This window comes from Canis lupus, chromosome X (assembly GCF_011100685.1).
Source record: "Canis lupus familiaris isolate Mischka breed German Shepherd chromosome X, alternate assembly UU_Cfam_GSD_1.0, whole genome shotgun sequence".
NCBI lineage: Eukaryota > Metazoa > Chordata > Mammalia > Carnivora > Canidae > Canis > Canis lupus.
This window is the reverse complement of record NC_049260.1, coordinates 66,003,476-66,024,069: the sequence shown is the minus strand read 5'-3', so window position 1 is coordinate 66,024,069 and position 20,594 is coordinate 66,003,476. Positions and strand designations below refer to the sequence as shown.

At 34.4% G+C, this 20,594-nt stretch overlaps 1 protein-coding gene across 4 annotated transcripts in view; it reads right to left on the bottom strand.

Annotated features, from left to right (window-relative positions):
- Window positions 1–5,562: 5,562 nt before the first annotated feature.
- Window positions 5,563–20,594, bottom strand: part of LOC100685327 — a 290,042-nt gene continuing 275,010 nt past the window's right edge. Inside the window, exons 13-16 of one of the 4 annotated variants that reach the window (XR_005386378.1) lie at window positions 13,043–14,515; window positions 11,644–11,867; window positions 8,924–9,036; window positions 6,077–6,087 (exon numbers count right to left, since the gene is read on the bottom strand). Coding sequence is in view for 3 of the 4 variants with exons in the window: in XM_038587794.1 (XP_038443722.1) it covers window positions 8,925–9,005; window positions 11,922–14,515 (2,675 nt within the window). In the remaining variant the exon portion in view is untranslated. Of the gene's footprint in view, window positions 6,088–8,923; window positions 9,037–11,643; window positions 11,868–11,921; window positions 14,516–20,594 lie in introns of all 4 variants that reach the window. The other 3 variants (XM_038587795.1, XM_038587794.1, XM_038587796.1) reach the window with 3 other exon arrangements.

Genomic DNA, 20,594 nt, shown 5'->3' with positions numbered 1-20,594 from the left:
CAAAAACAGACACATAGATAAATGCAACAGAATAGAGGACCCAGAAATGTGCCCTCAACTCTATGGTCAACTAATATTCGACAAAGCAGGAGAGACTACCCACTGGAAAAAGACAGTCTCTTCAATAAATGGTGATGAGAAAATTGGACAGCTATGTGTAGAAGAATGAATCTAGACCATTCTTTTACACCATGCACAAAGATAAACTCAAAATGGATGAAAGGTCTAAATGGAAGACAAGAATCCATCAGAATCCTAGAGGAGAACACAGGTAACACCCTTTTTGAACTTGGCCACAAAAACTTCTCGCAAGATACATCTATGAAGGCAGGGGAAACAAAAGCAAAAATGAATTATTGGGACTTATTCAAGATAAAAAGCTTCTGCGCAGCGAAAGAAAGAGTCAAGAAAACTAAAAGACTACCTACAGAATGGAAGAAGATATTTGCAAATAACATATCAGATAAGGGGCTAGTATCCAAGATGTATAACAACCTTATTAAACTCAACAGCAAAAAACAATCAAATCATGAAATGGGCAAAAGTCATGAAGAGAAATTTCAGAGACAGACATTGCCAACAAGCACATGAGAAAAGATTCTGCATCTGTTGCCTTCAGGAAAATGCAAATCAAAATCAGAATGAGGTACCACCTCACACCAGTAAGAATGGTGAAAATTAACAAGGCAGGAAGCAACAAATGTTGGAGAGGATGTGGAGAAAGGGGAACCCTCTTGCACTGTTGGTGGGAATGTAAACTGGTACAGCCACCTTGGACAACTGTGTGGAGGTTCCTCAAAGAGTTAAAAGTAGAACTGCCCTAGACCCAGCAATTTCACAGATGCAGTGAATTGGCAGGACACCTGCACCCCAATGTTTATAGCAGGAATGTCCACAATAGTCAAACTGTGGAAGGAGCCTTGGTGTCCATCGAAAGATGAATGGATAAAGATATGGTCTATGTATACAATGAAATATTACTCAGCTAGTATAAACGACAAATACCCTCCATTTGCTTTAACATGGATGGAACTGGAGGGTATTATTCTGAGTGAAGTCAATTGGAGAAGACAAACAGTATATTGGTTTTATTCATTGAGGGAATATAAAAAATAGTGAAAGGGATTATAGGGGAAAGGAGAGAAAATGAGAGGGAAATATCAGTGAGGATGACAGAACATGAGAGAAGCCTCACTCTGGGAAATGGACAAGGTGTAGTGGAAGGGGAGGTCAGCAGGGGGAAGGGGTGACTTGGTGCTGGGCACTGAGGGGGTACTTGACAGGATAAGCACTGGGTGTTATACTATATGTTGGCAGATCGAACTCCAATAAAAAATTATACAAAAAATAATGAGCAATTTATAAAAGGAACTTGGGCAGCCCTGGTGGCTCAGCGGTTAAGCACCACCTTCAGCTCAGGGTGTTGTTTTGGAGACCCGGGATCGAGTCCCATGGTGGGCTCCCTGCATGGATCCTGCTTCTCCCTCTGCCTGTGCCTCTGCCTCTCTCTCCCTGTATGTCTCTCATGAATAAATAAAAGTAAAAATAAATCTTTAAAAAAAGAAAAAAATTAAAAAGCAACTTAAAAAGTTCCATTTACAATAGCATGAAAAAAAGGAATTACCTTGAACAAGGAAGTTAAAACTTGTACAGTGAAAACTACAAAACATTGCTTAAAAAATGGAAGAAGACATAAATACATGGAAATGCATCTCATGTTGATAGACTGGAAGACTTAGTACTCTTGTCAACCCTACGCAGAATGATACATAGATCCAATGAAATCTTTATCAAAATCCCAATGGTGTTATTTGCAGAAACAGAAAGCCCATCCTAAAATTAATTTGGAATCTCAAGAGACCCAAAATAACAAAAATAGTCTTGGGTAAAAAAAACAAAGCTGGAGAACTCACAATTCTTGATTTCAAAACTTACTGAAATAATACAGGAATCAAAACCATGCAGTACTGACATAAAGATGGATATATATAGATGAATGAAAAAAAATAGAGAGCCCAGAAATAAATTCTTGCACGCATGATTAAATGATTTTTTATAAGGGTGCCAATTCCATTCAATGATTATGTCTTATCAAGAAGTGATGCTGGGAAAATTGGATGTCCACTGCAAAAGAATGAAATTGGACTTTTATGTAACACCATATACAATAATTAATTCAAAATGGATCAAAAACCTAAATATATGACCTGAAACTATAAAATTCTTAGATGAAAACAAGGCGAAATCTTCATGACACTGGATTTGGCGGTGATTTCTTGGGTATGACACCAAAAGCAAAGGCAACAAAAGAAAATCAGATAAATAGATTTATTTTTTTTTAAGATTTTATTTATTTATTCATGATAGTCCCAGAGAGAGAGAGAGGCAGAGAGACACAGGCAGAGGGAGAAGCAGGCTCCATGCACTGGGAGTCCGATGTGGGATTAGATCCCGGGTCTCCAGGATCGCGCCCTGGGCCAAACGCAGGCGCCAAACCGCTGCGCCACCCAGGGATCCCAGATAAATAGATTTAATGGAATATTTTTAAATGCACATCAAAAGACTATGTCAACAGAGTAAAAAGACAACTAATAGAATTGGAGAAAATATTTGCAAATCATATATTTGATATGGTATTAATATCCAGAATATATAAAGATCACCTAATATTCAACAGCAACAAAAATTAAATAACTTTACTCAAAAATGGGCAAAAGATTTAAATAGATATTTCTCCAAAGAATATGTAAAAATATCCAATAAGTCACGAAAAGATGTTAAACATCACTAACCATTAAGGGAATGCAAAGCAAAACTTCATTGAGATACCACCTCATACTTATTAAGATGGCACATATAAAAAACCCCACAAAAAACAAAATGAGAGATAACAAAATACTGCTAGGATGTGGAGAAATTGAAACTCTTGTGTTTTATTGGTAGGAATGTAAACTGGTACGGCTGCTGTGGAAAGCAATATAGCAGTTCCAGCGGAAAAAAAGGAAAAGAAAAGAAAAACGAATTGCCATATGATGAAGCACTTACACTTCTAGGTGTATGATCAAAAGAACTGAAAGCAGAGTCTCAAAGAAATATAAGTACACCCATGTTCATAAACAGCATTATTTCATTAAAGCAAAAACATGAAAGCAACACAAGTGTACATTGTGGATGAATGGATAAGCAAAATGTAGTATAAATATACAATGGAATATTATTTAGCCTTAGAAAGGAAGAAAATTCTGACATGGTGCAACATGGACGAACCTTGAGAACATGCTATATGAAAGAGCCAGTCACAAAGGGACAGATACTGTATCACTCCACTATATGAGGTACTTAGTCAAAATCACAGATACAGAAAGTAAAATGGTGGATTCCATGGGCTGGGGATTGAATTGTGAGTTCTTGTTTAATGGATATAGGGTTTCAATTTTACAAGATAAAAAGAGTTATGGAGGTGGATGCTAATGATGTTTGGACATTATGTATACATTTATTTATTTTTAAAGATTTTAATTATTTTAAAGAGAAAGAGAGTGCACATGACTGGTGAGAAGGAGAGGGACAACCAGACTCTATAGTCAGTGTGGAGTCCAACATGGGCTTCCAAGACCCTGAGATCATGACCTGAGCTGAAATCAAGAGTCAGATGCTTAACTAAGTCACCCAGGCACCCCATGAATATATTTAATAGCACTAAACTCTACATTTAAAATTGTTTAAAATGATACATTTTATGTTAAGTTCATTTTACCAAAGTAAAAAATTAGAGGAAAAAAGAAAATTTATTTTTTAGGTAACTTATAACTATGCAAAGCACATAAATCTAAAATAATTAATTATATTTGTAGTAGTTGTTTTATGAAACATGTAATTTGTTACTTTATTCTTCAGGTGTTTTATCTTTAACTTAACATAAAGGACACAATGTCAATTCTGGATATCAGAAAAATAGAATATTTTGTATTTTTTTCTGAGGAAGGGTTACTTTCTGGAACCCATCACTGCCATACAGGTGTTCCAGTTTCAACTTCTTCTAATTGTATCTGTACCTTTGAACAACATGTTTTGTCTTTTTGAACATTTGTTTCCTTATTTTTATGTACAACAAAGCTGCTATTACATGTGATGATGACTCTAAAGGGTAATTAAGATCAAATATTGATAATGCTTTATACAACTGCTAACCCTAAATATAAATACAAGTTCAATAAACATTATGGGTTTTTTCTTCTATATCTTAAGTATATTAAAGGTCAGGGCTCATCTTAGATGATTTTGGACATCAGCACCTAAATGTTACTCAGGAATCTCCATCTTAATTTGTCATAAACTGGAATCACCACCACCACCACTCTTCCATTCTCCTTTATATTCCAATTTGGTGAATGGTACCACCACCTCCCCACATCAGAAAGCTGGGGTTAAACTTAACATTTCTTACTTTCTTTCCTCATGTCAAATAATTCAGTGATTACTGAATTACAAAAAAAAGCCATTTTTGTCTTAATGGCTTTCAAATATATCTCAGCTTCTCCATTCTTTCTTCCTACTGCTTTATTTGAAGATCTTTTGAATTAGAGTCTGGACTACCACAATTGTGTCTTAAAAGGTGTCTTTCTATCCTCTTTTCCTCTGTGTCTTCTCCTTAAATCCACCCTCCACACCACCGCTGGTTATTTCTCTAAAGTGCAGTCACAACTGCTACTATGCTTAAAATATTTTAAAGGTTACTATTACCTCTGAGATAAGGCCTAAATATTCTAATATGGCAAACAAAGTCCCTCCTTACTTTTTCAATCTCACTTCTTGGTCCCAGTCACACCAAATACTATATGCATGTCAAGATCTGTGTGGTTCCCCAAATGTGCTACGATCTTTATCAGCTTACTTTAAGAATAGAAACTTGATAATGGAAGGAGCAATATTGTTTATTGAAGTCTGCGACTTCTTGAATGAGAAAGGTTTCAAGATAAGGGAAGATACCAAAAAGAATATGGTACCTATATATATAAGCAAGACAATGTAGGGAAAAGTAGGGAGACTCACCTAGGTGTAGCAGAAGGCTGGATTTAAGTAATAAAAATAAGCATACAGAGAGAGTGGTGACAAATAGAGGAGATCTTATAAAAAGGTTTGGTAGGTCATCATGGCTTGATTGCCTATGTGTCCTATAGTCCTCAAAGTGTGTCTGGTTATTATTAGTTACAAAAAGGTGTTTTTTAAGTACACCTAGAAACCCAGCCCCTGTTTCTAACTGCAAAGGAAAGAAATGCAATTTTCTTTTAATTATTTCACTATATTTTTCAGCTCTTTTGCCATGAACTATGAAAACTCTAAATCAGTTTTTGATTTGTTTTATGGCAGCTCCAGAGATAGCTTTATTACTTCCAATTCACTTATCTCTAAAACTTCTTGGTAAATGACATATGTTATCAATTTTTCTAGGTTAGCAATGTTGAATGGGATAAATAGCAAATTAAGCAAACACTGTGCAATATTATGTCTTAACTATTTTAATTATATGTATCATGTTCATAATAACAAAAATAAACAACATTAGCAATAAAATAATAATTTATTGTAGGTGATATTACACATAGAGTGACCATCACAATATTACAAGCATCTGTCATAAAGTATCTTAAAAGTTAAGATAATCTTCTTCTGGAGACAGAGACTTACACAAAAGATGGAGGGAATTATTGGTTGAAAAATATGACTGCACTTTTTAGTCATTAACAATACAAAATAATTTTTATATGATGGCTAAGAAGGACCACAATGTGTCCTTTTTCTAATTTCATATTCTGTCAGAAGCAAATAAGATGAATGGGGTAATTGTCACATGGCTTAATGAAGCAACATTGTTGGTCCCATGGACAATAAAGGCATGGTCATGTAATGGGGAGGAGATAAGGAATAAAAATATAATAAACATTGCTCAGGGATGTCTGCAATTTTTGAAGTTGTTTGCTCATATCCTCAAAACCTTCTTGTCTGTGCCTTTATCTTTTCTGTTTCAAGGTATTCTTTTCACTAATCAAGGGTCAAGGTTTTTCTGCTACCTGTCTGGAAGTTGAGCTGCAACAACAGAATAAAAAGAAACTTGGGAGTTAAAAGTTGTAGTGAAAGAAAAAAACTATTTTTATCCTCAGGCTACCTTACATTATTTAATAGAAATATTAGATATCATGATCCTTGAAAGCTTCAAACCCATCCCCCAAAAAACTATGGTCACCTTATAATCATAAGTATAATAACATCTCTTAAAATACTAAAATGGAACCACAGTAGTGTTCATTTTGTAACCTAGCCATCTGCTAACATTAGGTTAACACAATATTTACTACAGTTGACACCTTTAATTATATTTCATTTCCAATATATAAAAAACTAAGTTTTTTATTATAGGCTCTGATTCTTTTTCACTTGGTAACTGTGTGATTACAAAAAGGTTACTTGGCTATATAACGTAGCCTTTATCTGTAAAATAAGGATTAAAAGGAAAATTATGTAATTTCATAGAGTTGTTGAGAAGCTTAAATGAACAACTACATGTAAAACTCAAGAATGCATGTCAAATAGTAAGTAATACTAAATGTTGGTTATGAAATGGCTGCCTGAAGATTTACATGAAAGTTTATTTTTATGTGTTTTCTAATTTCACTACTGATGTATTACTAATCTTTTGTTATGTCATATCATATTACATTTGTAAACTACATTCAAGAGTAGTATAAAGTCATGAAAATTATCATACTGAGAATTGAATTTTCTGGACCTTTTCCTTAAAACTCTCATAATTAGCAATCTTATTCTGATTCAGAGCCTTTTGCAACTATCTAGAAATGGTCTTTACAGGGCCTAGAATAAATTTTGGTTTTCCTCATTATCTATTTGTATGTAGTCAGGTAAGATTAACTATGCTTCTTGGCTGTGGTCAGTGTCCATTTGTGGTATAATATTTATGTGATGAAATAAAATGGTGCTGGTGCTTGTTTCTTCTATTATTTCCACTTCATTTGCTGCTTGGTTGGCCATCTTTTTATTTAGGTTTTTCCAAAATAGTAAGTATGAACAAACAGATTGTTCTTAAGTTCTTATTAAAAAATCAGTTATTAAAAAAACAGAAAAATCAGTTATTTGTAATAAAAATCATCTTCTTATTAAAATCACCATAAAAGCTCAGATGGTTATGGTCCTCAAAGTAATCCCAAAGCAGAAAAAGATATCAGTCATGTGTGTGTGTGTGTGTGTGTGTGTGTGTGTGTGTGTGTGTTTGTATAGGTTCTCTGTGAAAGGGTAAAAATGAGGTGGTAGTGGATATATTAGGAGATAAACTTTCAAAAGTAAGCAATCAGGGAATACCCTTAGCTTGACAACTTGATTACTTTCTAGATGGGGCTAGTATATTAGGGTGTTAGAGTGACCTCAGAATGGGAAAAACAGAAGCTGGTGGTGAATAAGTGAGCATTTGTTAATACAGGGTGCTTATTCTTGGTATTTGAAACTTTGAAAAGTCTGTAGTTTTGTGTGTGTGCGTGTGCATGTATGTGATGAGATAGGGGCAGGTCAGGAAGTACAAAGGATGGTATAGAAGAATTATTTTTCTTTTACAAATGGACTTGGACCAGCCAGAACATATTAAGATTTAATAATATGATAAAAAGTGAAGATCACTGCAATCATGTTTATAATTCCACAATATAACATTATTTTCTTTGTCTTCACCACCAATATGATCCTCTCTTGCTGCTACCTTCTTATCCACATTCTTCATTTTATTGAGGGACTCTATTACACTGGGTCAGCAGTTTTTATCCCATAAACATTCCACTTAATGAATCCAGGTATCTTTAGAAGTGGATTGGTTGACATCACTCATGAGAGATAAAAACTGAAATTTCATACCTTACTTAATCATTTCATATTTATTGTATTTGATACTTAATACATCCAAACTCAGACTTAAAAATTTTGGAAAATGTAGTTTACTAATTGTCCCTCAAGTAGATGATGAAATAAATTCAGACACAACTGCCTCAGTTTTTTTCAAACCTGGAAAACATGGGAGACAGATCCTACAAGCTGTTGAATGCACCGTATCTGCACTGGTGTCATTGTAGCAAACATTTCTGAGATTTGAAAATCTAATGAAATCCTTTTGAGAACAAAATGTCTCTTTAGTCGATTATTGAAGATTTGTGATGTTGAGTGATAAAGTTCTCCTCAGTCTCCACCAATTTTTGGACTCAAGTTGATTTGGTCTATTTTTCTCTATCTGCCCAGATAAGATTCATCGTTGATCCTGTGGTTACATTTAAGGGGGCTGGGCCAAATACCCTTGAGGCATCAGGGAAAATATATAATTTTGAAACTCCTACAGAAAGAAGGTCATTGGAACAGATTTTCTGCAATAGAGGCAGTAATAAAGCTGACTTTACTTTGAGCTTGCGGTAACTGGTTTTCCTTTGGGTTGCTCACCTGGGTCATTGTAAATTTGTGGTTGGCTCAGAAAACTACACATGGTGTAGATATAAGAAGAAGGCTGAATTCAGTCTGAGAATTTGATCTTTTAATAAACCAACAGTTGTTTTTTTCCCAAACTATTCAGAGAGCAATGGGCAGTTCACCTTGTTAGCAAGAGGAACTTTTTGATTTGTTCAATATTTAGTTACATTCAATTTGAGATCTTTTACTAATTCATTCCAAAAGGAGATTCCAACTCATATCACTGTATTTCAATTAAACACTTTTAGGACCCTATCTTATCTAACAACAAATCTAGCAATAGAACACCATGGAACCACTTCATTATTATAAAGAAATATGATCAAATTGATATATAAAGGAGTGACTTTATGGAAAGGCTTGGTGCATAGATGATCTCAGTAAAGCAGTTTAACAATGAACAGACCTTAAGTAAGTTGACAGTATATTTGGAAAGTAGATGGTTTATTGTATCTTAGATTGAAAATCCCCAGAAAACATGTCTCCCACTGTAACGAAACACAGCATATCCCTAAAAAGCTAGAAAGAGAAAAACTGTTTATCTATTTGTATCCATATTTAATTAAGAAACTACAAGGCAGGACATCACTGATTATCTGGAGTATGCGGGTATTATATAGCTAAATATGCCTAAAAGTTGGGTTTAACTAAGATTTATTTCAATGAATATTAAGCAGAAGAGTTAAAACTATTCATGTATTTTAATGGCTTTATGATCAGAAAGGAAATGATACACTGGGTAGACCATTTGAGATGAAAATATGAAAACTTCTGGTCACTTCAGTTAATCCATTTTGATGACATTATACTACAAATTTAGCCCCTCCTGAACCAAGACTTATCTGTAGACTTCCTCAAATATATAAGATATTTATAAACAAAAGCATTTTTGTTGGTTAATTTTGGAACAATTATTAGAGGTACTAATTTAAGGGAACTTTGGTGTAAAAAGCATAACACATTTGGTTGATATGTTCAGGCATCTGTCATTAAGAAGATCTATATAACTCTATATTTATAAAACTCTGGTTATAATGGACTATACTATATGAAAATTTTCTTCAGTATCACTACTGGATCATCTTTGTTTTTTTAAGAAATCTACCACAAATCATAGATGACCACTTCTTTGAATGGCCCTAATCCAATTTTTTTTAAGTACATTGGAATATGTCATGTACTTCAACTAATTAAATCCTTGAGCAATTTTTTATAAATAAAAGCTATTTTCAAAGTTTAAGAAAAGTAGGATATTATTTTTATCTATTTTATATTGAATCATATTGTTTCTTCAGAATTGTAAATAACTTCTTGATAACTTATTAAATGGTATCAGGCTTTTAGTAATATAGTTCTAAAACCAGTAATGGAAGTCAATGTTAACCCTTACAAAGAGGAAGATAATTTCAGGAGTTATGGTCTTGTTTGGTTATTTCTGAAAAGTGCAACACAGTATAATAATTAATACACACATATTTCCAACTACGCCAATACATTGATGACATGTGATATAAACAACCAAAATGATACCTAATCATTCTATAAATGAGTGAAATGTCATTTTATTTGTCTTCACATAGTTTCTCTCCTTAAATAGGCATCTGTTTTCCTATTAGGATAAGTAGGCTAAAAACACTTTAAAGGACACTATGTTTTTACTTTGCATATTTTTGAGCCTTCTACACTGTTTAATTACTAAGTGCCTATTGAAATAATGAATGAATAGGATACAAATGGCTTGACTTCATATTCCGATGTTAAGTTGGTTGGTTGGTTCATTTGTGGTTAGTAGAAAAGTTTTATTCCTTTTAAAGTGAGCTTCTCTCCTTAAATTTTTTTTTCTCTCCTTAAATTTTTTAATGGGGAAAGTATCTTGTTATCCCTATTGTAGTTATTTGTGATGGAAATATGGACAAGGATGTAATAAACCAGGAAAATGTGGAAATACCAAAGCTCTGAGAGAAGGTAATCATCCATTCTTCTGGAAGAATGCTTTGTTTGTGTACTCTCCATTTGAAAAGTTTGATTGTTTTGGGAGAACAGAAATGCACTACTTTACAGGATTTTTTCATCTAAAATTAACATATGTTTTATATACCCAAACTTAGGAAACATAGTTCTTATATACCAGAATTCAAACTGCAAAGTGTTCCTTAACTAGTAAGCTAAAATTTATGATAATGTATTTTCATTCATCCAAAAACACCAAATCCAATACAAAAACATATCATATTTTAAGTTTTCATACTATTGCAAAAGTTCATTTGTATAAAACAACTGGGGAAAACGTCTCTTTTTTTCTAATGTTAAGGCTTGTATCTTAGCAATGGTATTTTTATTACTTATAATTGGATATTACCCTTAAATTTACATATGGTGGAGCTATAAAACTATATTAGGTGTTTATAACTGTTTCCAGAGAGGTGGTTCTCTTGGGAAAATCATGAAATTGTTCTCTATTAAAGTAAAAGCATTAGAGAGATACCAATTTTGTACTTTCATTTTGATTATAAGATTATATGCCTTATTTTAAAAGGTACACATCAATTATACATTCTAGTAAAAAAATAACTTTGTCAAGATGCATATTTATCCACACAGATACTACAATCCAAATGGAATGTGTTTACCATGTCTAATGAAGAATAACAAGACTAAAATTCAATATTAATTATTCAACTTAATTATGTCTCAATGACAGTATGCTGGTAAAGCTTCATCAAAATGAATATTACTTGCTGCTGCCAAAAATAGTCTTCCAAGCACTTAGAAATTTTAGTTTGTGCATGCAATTCAGAGTGCTAGAAGAAACACTTGATAAAGACTAATTAAAAATACAATTTTACTCATTTTCAGGAGAAATAAGAAAATGTAAATTTTAAGGCAAAAGTAGAAAGAGTTTAGGGTTCTTTGTTCCTTACTATTAGGTCACCAAACAAATTAAAATTCTATTTATTTAAATCAGAAATTAGAATATAATGGCTATAGCTGTTTTTGCCAGCTTCCTTATAAAATGGGAGTTTTGGAGATAGTAATTTCAAATGTCTTAATTCATTGGATTTGAGGCTTGTTTAACTTTACTCTCTCTGCAAATAGATGGAAGAAACCAACACTTGGCCATTGTACCTTTGATGGAGGTAGTAAATGAGCCAGCCATGGTGCAATAAATGCCATTTTTCTATTTATCAGCTGTATGGCAGATGAATCTTTCAAATGGAAAACCTTGTTGCAAGCTGCTGGGGTCAAAAAAGAAGTAATACTGGACATCTTGTCTCTTCTCTTCCATGGTTTGCATATTCAAGTAAATTTTTACAAAGAAGTTATTTGGTCCTGTTCAGTGACCTAACACTCTGAATTATAAGAAATGGAGAAGATATTTAAAGTCTACATTTATATAAACTTACCTTAAAAAATTGATTCACAGCACCTGATGATAGAGCAAACTTCACAACATTTGGTGGTTCAGCTTCTATTATAATGTCAAAACTAGGGAGTGGAATATTTGAATTGGAGTAAAAGTTTAAGTTGGTAGGATCCTTGGTACCAATGGGATTCTGGACCCTGAAGAAATCTTTTATAAAGCCAGATTCCTTGGCATCAAGGACATCCTTGGATTCAGTGATATGCTTAAGGCTAGCAGAATCCACAGAGCCAGCAAAGTCATTGAGGCTGGCACCAAATTTGTGGTTATCAAAAACTGTGGAGTTTATACCAAGCTTAGATGGGTCAGAAAATTCAGAGGTGGTCAAATTTTCAGGAGTGGAAGTATATTTTGTGCTAGCAGCAAAAGTGGGGGAGTTACCATGAACAATTTTAGCAATGTAGGAACTGGTACTGATTTCCAATTCAGGCTCAGAGAGATTGTTAATATTTACGGTATTAGAATTATATAAATTATGGATATTTGTGGCATCATAATTGGGGTTGGATACAAAGTTGGATACAAAGACATGAGTTAACCTAGGGTCATAGTTAGTGCCTGATTTACATCTGGTGCCAGCAGTATAGCTAGGGCTAATAGCACCACTACAACTAGTTGTATAACTAGTGTCAGTGACATTGACAGTGGTAACTGTAGAGCTGGGTCTGACAGCATAACTGTTTCTGGCATTATAGTTGGACTTGAATAGAAGGCTAGAGCCTATTGCATGGGTAAATCTTGAGATACAGTCAAGATCTGAGTCACAGTTAGGGACAGCTCCATAATTGTGGTCAGTAACAATGGTGGGTTTTGTATCACACTTGGAGTCAGCATACTTGTTAGAACTAACAGCAATATTGTGGCTTATAGCATTACTAGGCCTGACATTATAGTTAGAGTCAGAGTCTATTTTAAGGCCAGGAACATTGTTATTGGGGCTGAGACTATTGTTGTTGGAAGCAGGACAACTGATGTTGGGGCCAGAACCATTGTTGATGGGCTCTGGGATGTTGGGGCCTGATCTGAAATTTTGGGGGTCAGGGCCATTGTTTTGGAGACCAGATCTATTGATTTTAGAGCCAAGTCTATTTTTGGGGCCAGCACCATTATTGGAATCAGAAGAGTAGTCCAGGCAAGTTCCATTTTGGAGCTCAGAGGTGTAGTTTGTATTAGTGCCATTGTTGGAGTTAGCAGTACAGTCCTGATCAACACCACTGTCTAGGCCAGAGGTATTGTCTGAATTATTGGTGTGTTCTTCCCCATCAGAATCAGCGCTATATTTGGAGTTAGCATCATTGTTATTGGCATTATCAATGTTAGAGTCAGGTTTGCCGTTGGAGTCAGTTCCATTGTTAGAACCACCATCACTATTGGAATCAGCTCCATTTGGAGGGTCAGCACCACCACTAGGATCAGATCCATTGTTTGTTTCTGCATCATTTCCAGCATTGCTATCTTTGGGATCACTGTCATCAGGGTCAGACTTATCTTTGGGATCTTTCTTATCTTTGGTGTTGTTGTCATCCTCAGAGTCTGTTTCATCTTCAGAATCCTTTTCATCTTCAGAGTCTGTCTCATCTTCATGGTCTATCTCATCTTTGAGAAGAAGCTTCTCTTTGGCATTGGCCTTATCTTTGAGATTTCTAGCACTGATCAATTTAGTTTCACTGTCAGGATTGGCCTCATTTTCAAGTTTAGCAGTAAGGTTAAACTTGCCTTCATTTTCAAGGCTAGCAGTAAGGTTAAACTTGCCTTCATTTTCAAGGCCAGGAACATTGCTGGTGTTGATATCATTGTTTGAGCCAGGGGTACAATGGTGGCCCGTCGTATTTTGAGGATTCATGGGAAAGGTACTGGTAACAGTAGAGCCTATGAGACTTTGAAGAGCTGAGCAACTTTCACAATGTAAATAAGAAGTTGAGCCCAAGGAATACTTAGAATCCTCTCGGTGTAAAGGACAGTGGATGCCCACAGGATGCTTAGGATCCAGGGATCGTGATAAAGGGCTATTCCGAGAAGTCTTATGATGTCTAACAGATTTGGGGCTCAGAGAATATTTAGAATCCAAGGGAATTTGGAGATGTAAACTAGAGTCAGGGTCTGAATCATCATCAGAATTTACAAGACATTTATGAAAGGGAGAATTATTGATTTCCATGGAACATTTGGAACATATAGGAGCTCCAGCATCCAAAGAATATGTGATATTTCTCTGAGTCTTGGGGTGTGCAGTAGGCCAAGGGCTCATGGATATAGGATGGCAGGCAGGTGTTAAGACTTCAGAGGTATAATCCTCAGCCTTTAGAAGAGGAATAGGATTCATTTGAGACTGGGAACTCTGAAAACTTTGTGAGAATCTATAGTCCCTGCAACGAATTTTACATATGGAAATTTTGTGCCTGGTATTTCTGTGATACTTATTATCCATGAATGTGTTTGGGTTTGGAGAAAGGCTGTGACTGTGCTTTTCCTTTAACTTTTTCTGTGATTTTTGATTGTCACTGAGCCTTGGAGATACCTCTTTAAATCTTACAATCTTGTCATCACTCAGATATCTTACAAGTTGAATTCTGGAAACTGGTAGAAAAAGAAGAATAAAACATGAACAAGAATAATGAAAAAAAATCACAAAGTTTTACTTTGACATTCACATTACAAAACAAATCTATGCAAAGGAAAAAAATACCATTTTCCTTCAAAAGATTATTGTTATTTGATATTTCAAAAGGAGGTCATGTTCCTAATTCTTTGCTCAAGAAGGTGTCCTCTTGAGCTTATTAAGATATAAAAAATGAAATATGGTCATTTAACTTATATTTCTATGCTGTTAAGATTCAAAGAGCTTATTCTTTAGGAGATAGCTTATTGATGGGAATTCACTGGCATTATGTGGCCAAAATAAAACTTGCTTAACAAAGTTTGGCTACCAGAGATCTATATTATTTTTTTTTCATTTTGCTTCTAGAAATACTAGCAATTTATTATTTCCTGGAATGTAATACCTATAATTTATACAATCTCCATGTTTAGAGACAAAAAAATTCTTTGGCTTGACATGTCAGGTAAATAGGCAGAAATAAAACAAAAATAAAAAATGACTTAATTTTAAAAACAGAAGACCCCCTTCTATCATTTCCTCAAGGTCCTAAGGACATTTTTCTTACATTTTAGCACCAAACACAAAATCACACTTGAGAAAGAGTCAAAGAATGCTGGGTGGTAGTTTCCACTTAGAGATTGATACTGACTTTTTAGAGAGAAGGAGATATGTCTTTTCATAAAATTTCCTTTAAGGACATATAGAATCCTTAAGATAATTTTTAATTGCATATGAATAATCTTTAGGAATTTATAAAAGAAAAACTTTACATTCTGAAAAGTATTCAATAAGGTATGCTATCTGTGACAATGAAGTTTTTTTTTTACTATATAGCCCTCACAGATTTATAAGAAAGGAGCTCATATTCTTATAAATATATAAAGTCATTATGTTGCTTTTGATAACATGATAGCATTTAGTGGTGTACACATAATGCAAAAGACATGAGATCTTGATAGCGTTTACCTTATTTTTATAGCAAATACTAGAAAGACAACTATAAATTTTCTATCCCAAGCCAAGTGTCAGTAAATATTGAAAGGTGATAACTATTATTTTTAATGGCTCTGGTCTTCAATAGCATCATGTATCATATATTTTATTTATACAGTGCTATTATTATCATTAGTGACAAAGACTAAAGCCTGACAGAAACAAAAGGATGATGTAATTTGACTGTTTGTTAAACTCACTCACATTCAAGATAATAATGGAATATACTAAAACAGTTACAAACAATCTGGCTATAAAACAAATGGGAAGTTTATAGGCATTCAAGGTATACAAGGTTCTTAAACTAAATAAAAAGATAACACTTTGAAAAAAGTCATATCAGGAATAAGAGTAGTATCACCAAATTGATTAAAATCTTATCATGTGGTCAGGAGTAAGGCACAACACTAAGAGTGAAATGAAAATCAGATAGTAGTACTAGCTGTTGCACAGAGATAGAGAACTTAAATTATAACCAAGATGTTTTTTTTTTAATTTCAAGTTTGTATTTAAATTCTAGTTAGTTAACATATAGTGTAATATTGGTGTCAGGAGTAGAATTAAGCAATTCATCACTTCCATTTAACATCCAGTGCTCAACAAAACAAGTGCCTTCTTTAATACACATCACCCATTTAGCCCATCCCCCTACCCACCTCCCCTCCCTCAACCCTCAGTTTGTTCTCTATAGTTAAGAGTCTCTTATGATTTGCCTCCCTCTCTTTTCCCCCCCTTCCCCTAAGTTCACCTAATCCGTTTCTTAAATTCAAAATATGAGAGAAATCACTTGGTAAAAAAATTATAAACAAGAAAGTATCTCTCACTTAATAAGCCTGAAGATGTATCTCTGATTTCCAAAAGCAAATAGATATATTCGTATAGAGTTTCTATATGAGCATCTATAATCATCCATTTATTTCTACATGATTATCTGTACTTACACTTTCAGTGTGGCTACAGCACAGAATGCATAAGGTATATGGTGGAGATCTCTATCAGAAATAATCTAGTTTTTTTCTGGGACTGACTGAGCAGAGCATAGATACTGGAGCAGGTAGCAGATAACCTAGCCATCACTCTTTGCTGTCTGTCACAATAGATTCAAGCCTCTGTGATGGCTTTTCTGGGACAAAGGAGAGTAGGGAACTGAGTCAAGTGAAGATGGCTGATAACCACCAAGCTGATAAACTCTAGCCTCTGTGTGCACAAGTATGATGGCTTTTTGAGGCTAGAACGGTGCTATAAGACAAAATGATGGAAAGTAAGGTATCTGAGGAAAAGACAAAAAAACAAATGCTGGATCATGAAGAGAGGCTTTGAAAAAAACAGGGATACCTTAAAATGCAATAATATTTGAATAATAGGGGTCACAGAAGATGAAGAAAGAGAGGGGTAGAAAGTTTATATGAACAAATGATAGCTGAGAACTTCCCAAATTCGGTGAAGGGAATAAGCATTCAAGTCCAGGAGGCATAGAGAACGCCTCTCATAGTCATTAAAAATAGGTCAACAACCCACATAATAGTGAAGCTTGCAAATTTCAGAGATAAAGAGAAAATCCTGAAAACAGTTTGAGATAAGAGGTCCTTAACCTATAAGGGTAGAAACAAGGCTGGCAGCAGACCTATCCACGGAGACCTGGCAAGCCAGAAAGGACTGGCATGATATATTCAAGGTGCTAAATGAGAAACATATGCAGCCAAAAATATGTTATCCAGAATAGAAGGAGAGATAAAGAGCTTCCAGGACAAATAGAAATGAAAAGAATTGGTGATCACTAAATCACTACGGCAAGAAATATTAAAGGGGATCCTTTGTGTGAAGAGAGAGCCCAAATGTAACAAAGACCAGAAAGGAACAGAGACAATCTACAGAAGCAGTGACTTTACAGGTAACACAGTGGCATTAAATTCATATCTTTCAATATCAGTCTTAATGCAAATGGACTAAATGCTCCAATCAAAAAGCACAGTGTATCAGATTGGATAAAAAATAAGACCTATCCATATGTTGTCTACAAGAGATTCGTTTAAGCCCCAAAGACCTCTCCAGATTGAAAGTGAGGGAGTGGAGTCTCCTTTATCATGCTAATGGAAATTAAAAGAAAGCAGGGGTAGCAATCCTTATATCAGACAAAGTAGATCTTAAATCAAAGACTGTACTAAGAGATGAAGAGGGATACTACATCATACTTAAATGGTCTATCCAACAAGACCTAACAACTGTAAATATTTATGCCCCTGACATGGGAGCAACCAATTATATAAAAACATTGATAACAAAATTAAAGAACAGCATTGATAATAATACAATAACACTAGGGGACTTTAACACCCCACTCACAGCAATGGATAGATAATTTATCTAAAATATCAATGAGGAAAGAAGGGCTTTCAATGACACACTGCACCAGATAGACTTAGCAGATATATTCAGAGCATTTCATCCTAAAGCAGAATACCCATTTTTCTCAAGTGCACATGGAACATTCTCCAGAACAGATGACATACTGTGTCACAAATCAGCTTTTAACTGATGCCAAAAGATAGGGATTATTCCCTGCATATTTACAGACATTGCTTTAAAACTTGGTGAAAGGGAATAAAGGGGAAAGGAGAGAAAATGAGTGAAAATATCACTGAGGGTGACAAAACATGAGAGACACCTAACTCTGGGAAACGAACAAGGGGTAGTGGAAAGGGAGGTGGGCAGGGGGATGGGGTGACTGGATGACAGACACTGAGGGGGGCACTTGGGATGAGCACTGGGTGTTATGCTATATGTTGCCAAATTGAACTCCAATAAAAAAAGATAAAAAGACAAAAATAAATAAATGAATAAAAAAAGAAAGTTCCTCAAAAAACTAAAAGTAGAAATACCATGTGATTCAGCCATCTCAATGCTGGGTATTTATTCAAATAAAATGAAAATACTAAGTCAAAAAGATATATGTACCCTCCATGTTTACTGCAGCATTATTTACAATGGCCAAGGTATGGGAGCAACTCAAGTGTCCATCAGTAGATGAATGGATAATGAAGATGTGGCTTAAACACTTTCACACAGGATTATCACTCAGCTGTAGAGAAGAAAGACTTCACCATTTATGATAATATGGATGGACCCAGAGGGCATTGTGCTAAGTAAAATAAGTCAGACAGAAAAAGTCAAATACCATATGATTTCACTTCTTTGTGGAATCTAAAAAAACAAAACAAATGAGTAAAATAGAAACAGACTCATAAATACAGAGAATAAACTGGTAATCGCCAGACAGGGAGAGGGTAAAGGGATGTAGGGTAAAACAGGTGAAGGGGTTTAAGAGGTTCTGACTTGCATTTATAAAATAAGTCACAGGGATAAAAAGTACTTCACAGAGAATATAGTAATATTGTACTAACTTTGGTGACAGAGGGTAACTACACTTATCAAGGTGAACATATCATGACATATCTAATTGTCAAATCACTATGCTGTACCCCTGAAATCAATATAATTTTGTATGTCTGCTATACTTAAATTTAAAAATAAAAAAGAAATGTCAGGAAAAAAAAAAACTTGATCTCAATCATGAGAGAAAATTTGGAAGGAATACAAATACATGGAGGTTAAAGACTATCCTACTAAAGAATGAATGGGTCAACAAGACAATTAAAGGATTAAAAAATTCATGGAAGCAAAATGAAAATGAAAATATAACAGTTCAGAATTTTGGGATGGAGCAAAGGCGGACCTAAGAGGGAAGTATAGGATAATATAGGCCTTTCTCAAGAAACAAAAGTTTTAACACAAGTTAACTTTATACCTAAAGGAGCTGGAAAAAGAACAGCAAATAAAGCTTAAATCCAGCAGGCTAAGATAAATAATAAAGATGAGAGCAGAAATCAATGAAATAGAACCAACAGAAGAGTAGAACAGATAAATGAAACTAGGAGGTGTTTTTTTTGGAAGAATTAATAAGATCAATAAACCACTAGCCAGAGTTATCAAAAATAAAAGGGAAAAGATAAATAAAATAATGAAATAAAAGAGGAGAGATAATCCAGACTGAAAGAATACAATTATAAGACCAATGAAATATAAACAATTATAAGAACATATTATGAACAACTATATTCCAGCAAATTAGGTAATATGGAAGAAATGGATGCATTCCTAGAAATATATAAACTACCAAAACTGAAATAAAAGTAATAGAAAACTTGAACCGATCCATAATCAGCAGGGAATTTGAAACAGTAATAAAAAATCTACCAACAAGAGTCCAGGGCTGGATGACTTCCCATGAATATTCTACCAGAAGAATTAATACCTATTCTTCTGAAGCTATTTTAAAAAATAGAAATGGAAGGAAAACTTCCAAAGTCATTCTATGAGGCCAGCATTTTTTAAAATAAATATTTTTAAAGGTTTTATTTATTTTTTTTTTCAAACATGTATTTAATTACTTGAAGATTTTTTCCATGTTAATGTTCCATGTTTCCTTGTTAAACTTTTTTTTTTTTAATTTTTTTTTTTTTTTTTTTTTTTTTTTTATTCATGATAGGCACACAGTGAGAGAGAGAGGCAGAGACACAGGCAGAGGGAGAAGCAGGCTCCATGCACCGGGAGCCCGACGTGGGATTCGATCCCGGATCTCCAGGATCGCGCCCTGGGCCAAAGGCAGGCGCCAAACCGCTGCGCCATCCAGGGATCCCATTTTTAAAGGTTTTATTTATTTATTCACAAGAGACACAGAGAATTATTACTCAGCCATCCAAAAGAACAAAACCTTACCATTTTAGCAGTATAAATGGAACTAGAGGATATTATGTAAGCAAAATAGTTCAGAGAAAGACAATTATCATATGATCTCATTCACACGTGGAATTTAAGAAACAAAACAGAATATCATAGGGGAAGGGAGGGAAAAATTTAAAAAAATGTAACCAGAGAGGGAAACAATCCATAAAATCCCCTTAACCATGGGAAACAACCTGAGGCTTGCTGGAGGGGAAGTTGGCATGGGGTTGGGGTAACTGGGCCATGGGCATTAAGGAGGGCAAGTGACCTAATGAGCACTGG